At 43.0% G+C, this 15000-nt stretch overlaps 1 protein-coding gene across 2 annotated transcripts in view; it reads left to right on the top strand.

Moving 5' to 3' along the window:
• The window catches only part of LOC143294987 (uncharacterized), a 34759-nt gene extending 21706 nt beyond the window's left edge, over window positions 1-13053 (top strand). Inside the window, exons 12-17 of one of the 2 annotated variants that reach the window (XM_076606518.1) lie at window positions 1032-1154; window positions 3033-3161; window positions 5265-5315; window positions 9429-9587; window positions 11814-11939; window positions 12713-13051. In XM_076606518.1, coding sequence (XP_076462633.1) covers window positions 1032-1154; window positions 3033-3161; window positions 5265-5315; window positions 9429-9587; window positions 11814-11939; window positions 12713-12867 — 743 coding nt within the window. In that variant the 3' untranslated portion in view covers window positions 12868-13051. Of the gene's footprint in view, window positions 1-1031; window positions 1155-3032; window positions 3162-5264; window positions 5316-9428; window positions 9588-11813; window positions 11940-12712 lie in introns of both variants that reach the window. The other variant, XM_076606519.1, reaches the window with a different exon arrangement.
• The last annotated feature ends 1947 nt before the right edge of the window (window positions 13054-15000 follow it).

The raw sequence follows: 15000 nt of genomic DNA, 5'->3' as shown, positions 1-15000 counted from the left end.
CTCTCTCCTCTCCCCCTCCGTTATGTACAATGGATGTCCTGAGTACAGAGGATTCCAGGCTAACCAACCTGTGTGTTCGTGAAAAACGGCAATGGGTTTCCTGTGTGCACAGTATTGGCGTAATTGGCGTTTTGTTGTTGTTGAAAAGCTAGAAACAATGATGCGCCAGAAGAATCACCGAGAGGACTCCTTCTTCCACATTCACTCGTATGTACACGAGTTGGCTTTTACGTGTATGACCGTTTTTACCCCCGTCATTTAGGCAGCCGTACTCCGTTTTCAGGGGTTGGCATGATGGGTACGTTGTCTGTTTCCACAAACCACCAGACGCTGACATGGATTACAGGGTCTTTAACGTGCGTATTTGATCTTGTGCTTGTGTATACACATTAAGGGGATTCAAGCACAAGCTGGTCTGCACATAAATTGTGTTGACTTTGGAGATCGGAAAAATCTCCACCCTTTACCCACCAGGCGCCGTTACCGAGATTCGAACCTGGTACCCTAAGATTGAAAGTCCAATGCATTAACCATTCGGTTATTGCGCCCGTCACCCACTGGACAAGTCTACAGTCTCCCGAGACTGAAGAACAACCACTACTACTACTATTACTACTGCTGCTATTATTATTATTATTATCATCATCATCATCATCATCATGAATATGATGATGATGATGATGATGATGATGATGATGATGGTGATGATGGTGATTATCATTGTTATTATTGTCGTTGTTCTTTTCATCATCATTGTTTTTTCTATGATTATCATGTATTGGTTTCTGGGGTTCTCACTCTGTGCATAACTTCATGGTATGATTGTAGATATTGGTGTCTCTGCTCTTCACAGAGCACGTTGCCTCATCATCATGGGCTATTCCTTCAGTATCTGCTTCCAGCATCGAAGGAGAGAACCACGATCAGTCACGTAGCAACCTGTGAAGCGTGTGCTCACATAAATGTTACTCATTAAAGAGCTATGTGTGCAGTCTTGAACACAGATGATAAAGGTATCGCACTGTCTACAGGCTGTGAGATGGATGGTAAATGCCTTAAGGAAGGAGAGACACACACTGAGGACTGCAAGGAGAGCACGTGCACGAAGGATTCTGGGACTGGGGAGTTCCGGCTGGTTCTGCAGGGGTACACAGGTGAGGTAAACTGATAGGCATACACACACACACACACACACACACACACACACACACACACACACACACACACACACATATATATATATATATATATATATATATATATATATATATATATATCGCCTATCCTTGGTCAAAAACCAAACTCTAAGCACTTTACAAACATGAAGTCAATTGCTCAACAGGATGCCTACCTGGGTACGGCTCATTGACAGATGTCATCGGGCGCTTATCATTCACACACACACACATACACACACACACACACACACACACACACACACACACACACACACACACACACACACACACACATGAAAATTGTTACATGTATGACCATTTTGTTCTTTTTCCCCGCCATGTTCGGGTTCTGGATATAATCTTGTTTCCATAACCCACGAAATACCGACATGGATTACAGGATCTTCAACGTGCGTATGTGATTCTCTGCCTGCATATACATACATGAAGGGGGTTCAGACACTTGCAGATGTGCACAAATGGATCTGGGAGATCGGGGAAAAAAAAATCTCCAGTCTTAATTAACCCGCCAGGTGCGACTGAGATCGAACTCGGGGGGACTCGGGGGGATAATCCAGTGCGCTAACCATTTGACTGCCGCACCCGTCAAGCGCGTGCTGCACATGGGATCTCGGTTCATCGTTTCATTCGAATGACAAGACGCTCATTTGTTATTTTCCATTTAACTCACTCAGTACGGCCAGTCCTCTCTTCTCCTCTACACAGACACCTCGGATGTCCAGTGGGTGTCTCAATGACCCAACCTTCAGCTTCCGTCGTCAGAAATGTGGTATTCTTTGTCAACATTCACCTCTTCAGTGTAAGAGCCTTCCGCTTGTAATATTTTGATGGTGGTAATTGGGGTGAAACGCTGTTAACGTCGTCTCTTTCGCCGTTCGTATGGAGAGAGTTAAACTTGGGACAAAGGGCGAGAGGAGGTAGAATCGAACCCAGACCTTAACGGGCACTGTAATATCAGATAAGCGTATTAACCATTCAGCTACCTACCTCCTTGCTTGGTGTCATCGGTCATCGGGACTGCCATTGCACTGAACGCATGGATGGTCTCAATTCAGAAGGAATGCTCACTCAGTCTGGCTGTTTAACAAAGAACAATTTGATTAAAAAAAAAAAAAAAGCCCATTTTATGGACCCTGCGTAGAAGATGAAGTACATTTTTTCTTAGTGAACCCCGTGATTCCTTTTTGATATTTCAAAGCGTCCAACAAATCAAAAAGTGCTGAAAAAAATTAGTGCATATTATTTTCATCCCCCGTCGTTCATGAGTGGAGTGATGGCCAAGAGGTAACGCGTCCGTCTAGGAAGCGAGAGAATATGAGCACGCTGGCTCGAATCACGGCTCAGCCGCCGATATTTTCTCCCCCTCCACTAGACATTGAGTGGTGGTCTGGACGCTAGTCATTCGGATGAGACGATAAACCGAGGTCCTGTGTGCAGCATGCACTTAGTGCACGTAAAAGAACACACGGCAACAAAAAAGGGTTGTTCCTGGCAAAATTCTGTAGAAAATCCACTTCGATAGGAAAAAACAAATAAAACTGCACGCAGGAAAAAAAAAAAAAAAAAAAAAGAAAAAAAAAGGGCGGCGCTTTAGTGTAGCGACGCGTTCTCCCTGGGGAGAGCAGCCCGAATTTCACACAGAGAAATCTGTTGTGATAAAAAGAAATACAAACAAACAAACATGTATAGGAATACACTATGCTCATGACATACTGTCCCGGTATTTTTATTTGTTTATTTGCTTGCTTGTAAATGGAGGTTGTGGTGATGATAATGGTAAATTATTATAATGACAGAAAAGACTTCAAAATGATGTCATTTGATTGTGAGCAGGTTGCTTTGACCCGCGGACCAACAGGTGCTCCCACAAAAACTGGAAGTCCTACGTACTGAATGGCTGCATCAGAAACAGATGTAACGTGGCCAAGCATGGCAAGTGGAAGACATACTACAGAAGGACAAGTAAGAAGACAGAATGAACGAGAAGTGAGGGAGAGAGAAATTGGAATTGGAATGGTGTATTCACAATCAGGCCACAGCCCCGAATGAAGGGGGTATACGTAAACATAATACAACTCAACAAAAACACATAAACAAATAAGCATTAATATGGACAACAAACGGTGCATTGTATCCGTGTAAATACACAGACAACAAAATGTGCATTTTATAACTGTTTTACGAAGTAACAATTTCTCTTAATTTGAGTGCCTTATATAAGAATACCGAAAAAATATGTACGTCATTGATATTGCTTGACGACATTAACAAATTCAACTTGAACAGAGAGGGACGCTTGTAGTAGTTAGGTTTTATAAACATTTGACGTACATGTTTTAGTGCTGGGCACCAAAGAACAAAATCCACCTCGCTTTCTTGGGCTTCATGACATAAAGGACAGACTAAATCGTTTGCACAAAAACTTCTGTAGTGATGCATTGTCAATTCTGATATACCTAGTCTAAATCTCGTCATTACACGTTTCAGATGCCCGTCTATATTTAACAACAGATAAGGTTTCAAATCAGGTATATCACAGAATGTTCTATACATATCAAATCTATCACTAGTACAAATGTGACTATACCATGTCTGCCATCTACAATCAATAAGCCTTTGGCGAAAAACATATATAAAGCCACTAACACTACCAACACCCTGTTCCATCCACACAAAGCCAAATCCATACTCGAACAGACAAAGACAAACCTTCGTTACCCAATTATTTTCCCCTTTCTATCTAAATCATGTAATATCTTATAGGCTTTATGCGGTATTCTATTATCCCCCATTTACAACAGTTTAAGCCAATATCGACTAAAATTTACAGCAGAATTCACATATATTGGGTAACGATTTGATTCGCCATAGACGAGATCATTCGGTGTTCGCATATCTACTCAAAAAATTTTCTTCAAAGCCATTAAATGGACAGATTAACAATGTAAAACAGCATTAGCTAGTCCCCATATCTCAGATCCATATTGTACTATTGGTGGTATTTGACAATCAAACAGCTTAATGAACAAGTGGAATGAATTATTGTTCAAAGTATATAACCTTTTCATTACACGGATCAAAGCATTTTTTGCTTTACTTGCTAGTTCCTTGCATACAGAAACAAAACTCAAACGGGTAGAAAACATAATTCCTAGATACTTATAAACGTTAACAACAGGCATTGCATCACCATCATAAAACCGTCGTTCTCTTACACTTAAATATCCACCCTTCCGAAATACAATAATATTGCATTTATATATATTTGTTTTTAACTGTAGCGGTGTAGCTGCACGCTGTTGACTATTCAACTGTGTTTGTAAAGCTACGACAGTCTCTGAAATCAAAATAACATCATCAGCCAACAAAAGAATAAACAATTCAAATGCATCAATTGAAAGCATGGCACCATGTCTACCATTATTAATTACTTCTATTGCTAGTTCATTTATAAACAAAGAAAAAAGAATTGGGCTACATGCATCACCTTGTTTGACTCCAGGTGTACATGAAATATAGTCAGTCAATCTAGCGCCACACCTTACTCTAGCTTTGACAACATCATACATACTTCTAAGAGGGAGAGAGAAAGAGAGAGATAAAGAGAGACAGACACAGAGAGTCAGAGAGACACAAATACTTTACAATGTTTGTATGTATGTTTGCTTGAGACCAGGCGCGCGCGCGCGTGTGTGTATGTGTGTGTGTGTGTGTCTGCGTGTGTGGGTGTGTGGGTGTGCGAGCGTGTGTGTGTGTGTGTGTGGGGGTGGGGGGTGGGAGGGGTGTGCGAGCGTGTGTGTGTGTGTGTGTGTGTGTGTGTGTGTGTGTGTGCGTGGGTGTGTGTGTGTGTGTGTGTGCGAGCGTGTGTGTGTGTGTGTGTGTGTGTGTGTGTGTGTGTGTGTGTACTCATGTGTACTCATGTGTTGGCATTTATTTGTAAATATCATGCCAGTATCAAAAGGTTGGACGTGGGTGACATGGAGGTTAAAGTTGACCAGTTTGTATATTCTTTCATGGCATGTTGGAACTGAGTTGAGTCTCATGTGGAAAGTTTGACTGCTTCAGGGAAATGCAAACCGAGACAGAGGAAACGCTGTGAAACACACGGACTGCGAGGTACAGTTTATCTACATGCCTGTCTATCTATCTGTCTATCTCACTTCCTGTCCCCAGTCCTTATCTGTAGCTGTGTCTGTTTTTTTTTATTTTATTTTATTTTATTTTATTTATCTATTTATTTTTTGTTATTTAATTTAATTAATTTATTTAATTCATTTGTTATTTAATTTAATTTATTTATTTATTTATTTGTATATTGTTTTTTTTCTCGAGGCTTGACTAAGCTGCTGGTCAGGCATCTGTTTGGCAGATGTGGTGTAGTATATATGGATTTGTTCGAACGCAGTGACGCCTCCTTGAGCTACTGATACTGATACTGTCTCTGTCTGTCTGTCTGTCTGTCTGTCTGCCTCTCCCCCTCTCTCTCTCCCACTTTTCCCACTTTTTTTTTCAGTCTTCTTTTATTTCCTAGATTAGTTTATACGTTTTCTTTACGAGGGTAGGATGAAAACAGGCTGATAAGTGCCTATTCCTTTTGCCTCAATGAAAAAGTTTTGATTTCGGTTTCTCTCTCTCTCTCTCTCTCTCTCTCTCTCTCTCTCTCTCTCTCTCTCTCTCTCTCTCTCTCTCTCTCTCTCTCAGTGTCTGTCTCTCTATCTTCTCCGAAGCCATCGTTTCCTTCATTTCTGGTTTTTTTGTTTGTTTTCTTGTCCGTATGTATGCCTTGTTTTCAAATATACACGTGTTTTTGCATTGAATGACGCGTCTCTCTGTGTCTCTGTCTGTCTGTCTGTCTGTCTCTCTATCTGTGTGTGTGTGTGTGTGTGTGTCTGTGCTGTGTGTGTGTGTGTGTGTGTGTGTGTGTGTGTGTGTGTGTGTGTGTGTGTGACGTTGTCTGTGTCTGCCTTTATCTCTCTATCAGTATTTATCTGATGATGTATGTCTCTGTCTCCCCGTTTGTCTCTCTCTCTCGGTATCTCTGGCCACACCTTTCCTCTCTCCCTCTCTCTCTCTCGGTATCTCTGGCACCACCTTTCCTCTCTCCCTCTCTCTCTCTCTCGGTATCTCTGGCACCACCTTTCCTCTCTCCCCCTCTCTCTCTCGGTATCTCTGGCCACACCTTTCCTCTCTCCCCCTCTCTCTCTCGGTATCTCTGGCACCACCTTACCTCTCCTTCCCTCTCTCTCGGTATCTCTGGCACCACCTTACCTCTCCTTCCCTCTCTCTCGGTATCTCTGGCACCACCTTACCTCTCTCCCTCTCTCTCTCTCGGTATCTCTGGCACCACCTTTCCTCTCTCCCTCTCTCTCTCTCTCGGTATCTCTGGCCCCACCTTTCCTCTCTCCCCCTCTCTCTCTCTCGGTATCTCTGGCACCACCTTTCCTCTCTCCCCCCTCTCTCTCTCTCGGTATCTCTGGCACCACCTTTCCTCTCCTTCTCTCTCTCTCGGTATCTCTGGCACCACCTTTCCTCTCTCCCTCTCTCTCTCTCTCTCGGTATCTCTGGCCCCACCATTCCTCTCTCCCCCCTCTCACTCTCTCGGTATCTCTGGCCCCACCTTTCCTCTCTCCCTCTCTCTCTCTCTCTCGGTATCTCTGGCACCACCTTTTCTCTCTCCCTCTCTCTCTCTCGGTATCTCTGGCACCACCTTTTCTCTCTCCCTCTCTCTCGGTATCTCTGGCACCACCTTTCCTCTCTCCCTCTCTCTCTCTCTCGGTATCTCTGGCACCACCTTTCCTCTCTCCCTCTCTCTCTCTCTCGGTATCTCTGGCCCCACCTTTCCTCTCTCCCTCTCTCTCTCTCGGTATCTCTGGCACCACCTTTCCTCTCTCCCTCTCTCTCTCTCTCTTCCTGTCATCGCTTCGCAGTCCCCAACATTTACAGAATGGAGACTGGACATTCATTGATGACGTTGTTTATTCTTGTTCTTCTTCTACGTCCGTGGGCTGCAACTCCCACATTCACTCGTATGACACGAGTGGGCTTTAATGTGTATTACCGTGTTTACCCCGCCATGTAGGCAGCCATACTCCGTTTTTCGGTGGGGGTGGGGGTGTGTGGGGGGGCGTGGGGGGAGGGGAGGAGTGGGGGGGCGGGGGCGGGGGTGCATGCTGAGATGTTCTTGTTTCCATAACCCACGGAATGCTGACATGGATTACGGGATCTTTAACGTGCATATTTGATCTTCTGCTTGCATATACACGTAGCGGGTTCAGGCACTATCAGGTCTGCACATATGTTGACCTGGGAGATCGAAAAAAATCTCCACCCCTTACTCACCAGGCGCGGTTACCGAGATTCGAGCCCGGGACCCTCAGACTGAAAGTCCAACGCATTAACCATTCGGCTATTGCGCCCGTCATACCTTTGTTTGAACACGGCTTTGTATGTTATCTACAGTACTCTGTCCTCCCTCCCACTCCCTCCCTCTCTCTCTCCTTCCCTCCTTTTCTCTCTCTCTCTCTCTCTCTTCCCCATTTATAGATGTAACAGGGTGAAATTGTTCTCTTTGCCCCGCAGAGAGAGAGAGAGAGAGAGAGAGAGAGAGAGAGAGAGAGAGAGAGAGTGCACGTTCATGACCCGTGTTAGCTTTAGCATCATTACTTCACGTGCAAAATAATAATCATGTAGGCTGGATGTGCTGCATCTTGATATGTTTTTACGAAGTGAGTTCTCCCACCCTTTCCTTTTAGAACCAATAATATCATCAGTTCTCAGTTAGCTTTAAAAGAGAACAGGCAACAGCAGTGTGTGTGCGGGCCTCTGTCAACCTGATAGGGATAATCATTTACTTATTTATTTATTTCCCTCCTTTCACGAGGACAGTCCCTTGCCCTTTAACCCCCCCCCCGCTCTCCTGTTCCCTTTACCCAAGTCCCGATAATTATGTTCCCCGTCGCGTCCTCAATAAAGCCTTGAAGAAAACTAGTGCTGACGTGGTGAGAGAAGGTAGCCCAACCGGCTACAAAATGGCGCCCAATATTAATCACCACTCAGAACGTCACCACAGTGTTGCCAGTGTTCACTGACTGGTTCTGCCCTGCATATAACTATCCATATCAATCAATCAATCAATCATGTACGTGAACATTGCTGGATTGGTACAATTGTTTATCTTCTTTCATGGCTTTTGTATGTCTTTAATATTTATTTTATCAAATTTCCACACTTCTTTCGAGGGCCGCATAAAAAAAAAGGAAAAGAAAAGGTATGCTTAGCCTGTTATCCCCATAAGATAAAATTCATTCATTCATTCATTCATTCTTTTATTCATTCATTCACTCATATGTTATTTCATTCATTCTCTCTATGTGTGTCTCTCTGTCTCTGTCTCTCTCTCTCTTTCTGTCTATGTGTTGTCTCTCTGTATCTGTTTTCTCTATCTCTCATTTTCTCTCTCTGTATCTCTGTATCTCCCTCCCCCTCTCTCTCTCCCCGTCTCTTCCCTGCCTCTCTGTATTTCTCTCTGTATCTTTCTCTCTCTGTATCTCTGTATCTCTGTATCTCCCTCTCTCCCCGTCTCTTCCCTGCCTCTCTGTATTTCTCTCTGTATCTTTCTCTCTCTGTATCTCTGTATCTCTGTCTCTCCCTCTCTCCCCGTCTCTTCCCTGCCTCTCTGTATTTCTCTCTGTATCTTTCTCTCTCTGTATCTCTGTATCTCCCTCTCTCTCTCTCTCTTTTTTCTCTCTCTATCTCTTGTGACGAATTAGCCTACAGCTTTTGGGGAGGGGGTGGGGGGGGGGGGGGGGGGGAGGGGGGGGGGGGATTCTAGCCCCTTGTGGCATGCCACGTCAACATTATTTGTTTTTCTTGAAACAGATACACCGTTAATTGATCAGGGGAAGCTTTTTTTCTTTTTAATTTTTTTTGGAAGTCGCAGTAAAAAAACAAAACAAAAAAACAACAACAACACACCCAAAAAACAAACAAACGAAAAAAACAACAAAAAAACAAAACAAAACAAAACACAAAAAAACAACAAAACACACACACACACACACACACACACACACACACACACACACACACACACACACACACACACACACACACACACACACACACACACACACACACACACACACACACACACACACACACACACACTGTGCCGTGTTGTCTGACACTAACGTTTCCTTTTCTTTCTTTTTTCTTTTTTTTTTTTCCCAGGCTGTGAACATAAAGGACAATGCTACCCGAGAAACAGTGTGATCACGTGGGACGATTGTACCCAATACGTGTGCTACAGTGCCGATGCTGATGCTGACCTCAACTCTGGCACCAGGAGTCAGGGCGTCTCACCGCCCAAGTGGGAGCCCAGAGCCACTGGTATGTGTACGTGTGGGAAAGTCGTCAGTAAAGAGTTAACTCACTCAGTACGGCCAGTCCTCTCTTCTCTTCTCCTCTACACAGACCCCTCGGATGTCCAGTGGGTGTCTGAATGACCCAACCTTTAGCTTCCGTCGTCAGAATTGTGGTATTCTTTGTCAAAGTTCACGTCTCCAGTATAAGAACCTTCCGCTTGCAATATTTTGATGATGGTAATTGGGGTGAAACGCTGTTAACGTCGTCTCTTTCGCCGTTCGTATGGAAAGAGTTAAGGTTGTTTTTCTTTGTTTTTGTTGTTGTTGTTGTTGTTGTTGTTAGTGAGCCTTAGGATGATGCATCGTTCTTTGGGAAGTTCTAAAGGAATGTGTTGTGTGTGTGTGTGTGTGTGTGTGTGTGTGTGTGTGTGTGTGTGTGTGTGTGTGTAGGATGATGCATCATTCTTTGGGAGGTTCTAAAGGAATGTGTTGTGTGTGTGTGTGTGTGTGTGTGTGTGTGTGTGTGTGTGTGAGGAAAGTTCTAAAGGAATCTCTGTGTGTGTGTGTGTGTGTGTGTGTGTGTGTGTGTGTGTGTACGTGTACGCGCGCGTGTGTGTGTGTGTGTGTGTGTGTGTGTGCGTGCGCGTGCGTGTGTGTGTGTCTGCGCGCGTCTGTCTGTGTCTGATTGTGTGTCTGAGAATGACTATGTCTGTGAGTATTTTATTTCATATTCACGTTTCAGCACTTCGTGTGTGCGTATGAGCGCGTGCGTGTGTGTGTGTCTATGTGTGTCAATGCGTCTGTGTGTGTTGTGTGTGTGTATCTGTATGTATGTGCATGCGTATAAGATGAATAAAGATGTATTAAAAGATGTTACTTACTGAATGTGCGTGTCAGTCTGTGTGACTATTTGTTTTCTTGAGGAACAATAGGTTCTTCCCTCTGAGTTCTTGACGATGGTTTGCTTTTTCATTAATATGATGAAGCGGACTTTTGCATATGATGGTTTTCTTTAATTTTCGTGAGTTAGGCTACACTGAATATTTATCAATACAATACAATACAATACACAATACACAAACTTTATTGTCTATACTTTGGTACAGAGACTTTCTTTTTTGGCAGCAGCACGTGTCCAACATAAGAAAAAAACAACAACAAACAAATAAAATGTTAGAAAATAAAAAGATGAATTAAAAGGCACCAAATGGAAATAGATATATACAAATATACAGATTACTGAAATTTACGTGCCTCTCCATTTCAGTCAGCCAAGCCGCATTGCACATCTTCCCACATCACACACAAACACACACACACACACACACACACACACACACACACACACACACACACACACACACACACACACACACATACACTCTCTCTCTTCCTCTCTCTCTCTGTGTCTCTTTCTTCACAAAGTATGCAGCTACAAAGATCATAGTTCATTTAAAAATGAAGTATCACCAGAGTAAGACAAGAATTAAACCATGTATCATGCAAAGAACTCAAGTTCGACGGACTGTTTACATGACTTTCATAGTCTTGTTTTTTGTGTTTGTTTTATTTTTATTTTTTTTATCGATCTGTTTATTTATTCATTCTTTCATCTGTTTGTTTATTGCTTTATTTGTTTATTTTATTCATTTCTTTTTATCCATAGAGAGTCTGACATCTGTGTGATTTACGATATCATAATTACTATTATTGTTATTATTAACAAGGAAGGTCTAGTCATCAGCCCCATCCACATGTAATATGCAGTTTCTGTTCAAACGTGTGTGTGTGTGTGTGTGTGTGTGTGTGTGTGTGTGTGTGTGTGTGTGTGTGTGTGTGCGTGCGTGCGTGCGTGCCTGGGTGCGTGTGTGTGTGTGTGTGTGTGTGTGTGTGTGTGTGTGTGTACGTGCGTGCGTGCGTGCGTGCGTGCGTGCGTGTGTGTGTGTGTGTGTGTGTGTGTGTGTGTGTGTGTGCAGTTCGGTGCATGTGTGACTATGCACAAGTTTTTATATTGATATGCACTTGTATATATCCTAATTTCTACTGTATCTGTGTTTGTGTATGATTTTCGATTTATGTTCGCATCTTGTTATGTGCTAACCCCCCCCCCCAACCCCCCCAATATTCCTTGTGACCCAGGTACATTTGGTAATAAAGACATATTCTATTCTATTCTATTCTGATTATTGTTGTTGTTAATGCTGTTGTTGCCTTTTTTTTTATTTATTATTTTTTTTTAATATATCTAAAGGCTGCTACGGTCCCTTGGGCTGCATGAAATTGGGAGAAGAGTTTGTGGACCCCAACACTCGTAACACCTACAGGTGCACAAATAAAGTTGGTGGACTCGGATACAAGTTCCCTCACTTCTACAAATGTGAGTGTTATCAGTCTCGTTATTCATGTTGTCGGGAGGTGGGGGGTGTTGAGATTGTTACTAAATCTTGTAATTTTATATGTCTATTGTTTCGGCATTATGAAGTATGTGTTCTTTTGTGTTTGTTTGTTTTTCTTTTTTTGTTTTTTTTTGTTTTGTCTGTTGTTGCTTTTTGCTTTTTTTTTTTTTTTTTTTTTTAGGTATTGCGATAATTATGGTTTTAAGTATCGTGCTACTGTCATTGGTAAATTGTCTGATATCAAACGTGCAATGTTTAGGTACTGTGGTGTACGATCTGTATGATGGATGTTGTGTTGCGTACGATGATTTTCGTTTGTGTCTGAACATATTTGCGTGTGTTAATCAATTGATTAATTCATTCATTTATGTTTTAATAGTAGTAGTAGTAGTTGTAGTAGTAGCATCATTAGTGTTATTATTGTTATTATTATTATTGTCATTATTATTAATATGTCTATTATGACTATCACTATCATCATCATCAATGTTGTTGTTGTTTTCGTTGATTTTTCTAAAAACTGTATCTGTTACTATTCTATATAATTCTTTAGCTCCTTACCCGCATTCAAAGCTTGCTTTCAACTGAATAAAACATTTCTTTTTGTGTTGTAATATGTACACACACACACACACACACACACACACACACACACACACACACACACACACACATATATATATATATATATATATATATATATATATATATATATATATATGTACATATATGATGCTATTCCTTCCTTCCACAGCTTGTGTGGCTCCCGATGGAACAATGCTGGCCTTTGGGGAGTCCGTTCTGGTGGGAAAGCTGTCGTACTCCTGCTACAGTCGTGGCAGACTGGGAACCCCTGTGGCCAGTGAGTTGAAAGAAAAAGCTTACGATGACACAGTACGGGGAGACTAGTGAACATGTCAACGGCCTTCGTGCAGATCATCTCTGAACCGGAACGAAAACACTTGATGATTTACATCATCAATGATGTTGGCACTCACACGTTTGATCAGGCAGGTTTCAGACAGCTGAATGATTCTTCTTCTTCTTCTTTCTGATGATTTACATCATCAATGATGTTGGCACTCACACGTTTGATCAGGCAGGTTTCAGACAGCTGAATGATTCTTCTTCTTCTTTTTTTTTTTTTTTTGACCTGCAAAACTGGATGCTGTTCAATAAATCTGAAGCAAAAACTCAAAATGTTGTTTGTAGATGCAAGCGTGTTATTATGAAGTTTGACTCTTTCTCTCTGTCTGTCTGTCTCTCTGTCTCTGTCTCTCCCTCTGTCTGTCTGTCTGTTTCTCTTTCTCACTCTCTCTTTATTTCTCTGTCTGTCTGTATGTTTGTCTCTCTCACCATCTCTCTCTGGGCATACGCACACACGCATATGCATGTTTACACACACACACACACACACACACACACACACACACACACACACACACACACACACACACACACATATATATATATATATCTTTGTCTCCGTCTCTCTGCCTCTCTTTCTTTTTCTCTTGCCCTCCCCTAATCATTTTCTCTCGCATGTTCACACACACACACACACACACACACACACACACACACACACACACACACACACACACACACACACATACACACACACACACACACACACACACACACACACACACGCACATATATATCTATCTCTCTCTCTATATATATATGTATAGATAGATATATATGTGCGTGTGTGTGTGTGTGTATGTGTGTGTGTGTGTGTGTGTGTGTGTGTGTGTGTGTGTGTGTGTGTGTGTGTGTGAACATGCGAGAGAAAATGATTAGGGGAGGGCAAGAGAAAAAGAAAGAGAGGCAGAGAGACGGAGACAAAGACAGAGAGACAGAGAGAGATATTCAGAAAGCATAGCACCCCATCAAACTGTTTCAGTTCACACACACACACACACACACACACACACACACACACACACACACACACACACACATACACACACACACACACACACACACACACACACACACACACACACACACACACACACAACGGGTGTTATCACTGCTCAGCACAATCTGTGCTGCGTCTCCAAACACAGAAGAGACGACTCCACGTGTAGACACACACATGCAGATCTTTGCCAAACCCAGTAGTAGAAGGTGCCAGAAACAACAATAGAGCGACAGTGATGGACAGGACAAATCCTGGTATGCAGACACCAGCCGTGGTCATCAGGTGGCCATGGTCAAGTTGGCTCAGAGAATAAAACACAAAGGAAGGTTTGAATCTTGAGTGAAAGACCAACAAGGTGTTAGGCTGTGCGATCAGGGATGATTTTTTTTTTGGGGGGGAGGGAGAGGGGGGAGGGCTTAGGGGGTGCGTGGGGTGGTGGGTGGTGGTAGCGGTATTGTCGATGTACTGACGGGCGCAATAGCCGAGTGGTTAAAGCGTTGGACTGTCAATCTGAGGGTCCCGGGTTCGAATCACGGTGACGGCGCCTGGTGGGTAAAGGGTGGAGATTTTTACTATCTCCCAGGTCAACATATGTGCAGACCTGCTAGTGCCTGAACCCCCTTCGTGTGTATATGCAAGCAGAAGATCAAATACGCACGTTAAAGATCCTGTAATCCATGTCAGCGTTCGGTGGGTTATGGAAACAAGAACATACCCAGCATGCACACCCCCGAAAACGGAGTATGGCTGCCTACATGGCGGGGTAAAAACGGTCATACACGTAAAAGCCCACTCGTGTGCATACGAGTGAACGCAGAAGAAGAAGAAGAAGAAGAAGTCGATGTACAGATGTACATCCAGCCTGCTGCTTGTAAGTTGCTGTTGTCTGTTGTTGCTTGTGTCATTGCTGCTGCTTGCGGCTGCCTGTTGCTTGTAAGTTGCTGCTTCCTGTTGTTGTCTGTGTTATTGCTGCTGCTTGCGGCTGCCTGTTGCCTGTAAGTTGCTGCTGTCTGTTGTTGCTTGTGTTGCTACTGTCTGTTGCTACTGTCTGTTGCTTGTGTTGCTGTCGTTTCTGCTTGTTGTGCTTTTGCTGTTGCTGCTGTTGCTGTTGT

Source organism: Babylonia areolata, chromosome 20 (genome assembly GCF_041734735.1).
Source record: "Babylonia areolata isolate BAREFJ2019XMU chromosome 20, ASM4173473v1, whole genome shotgun sequence".
Classification (NCBI taxonomy): domain Eukaryota; kingdom Metazoa; phylum Mollusca; class Gastropoda; order Neogastropoda; family Buccinidae; genus Babylonia; species Babylonia areolata.
This window is presented reverse-complemented; position numbering and strand designations above follow the sequence as displayed.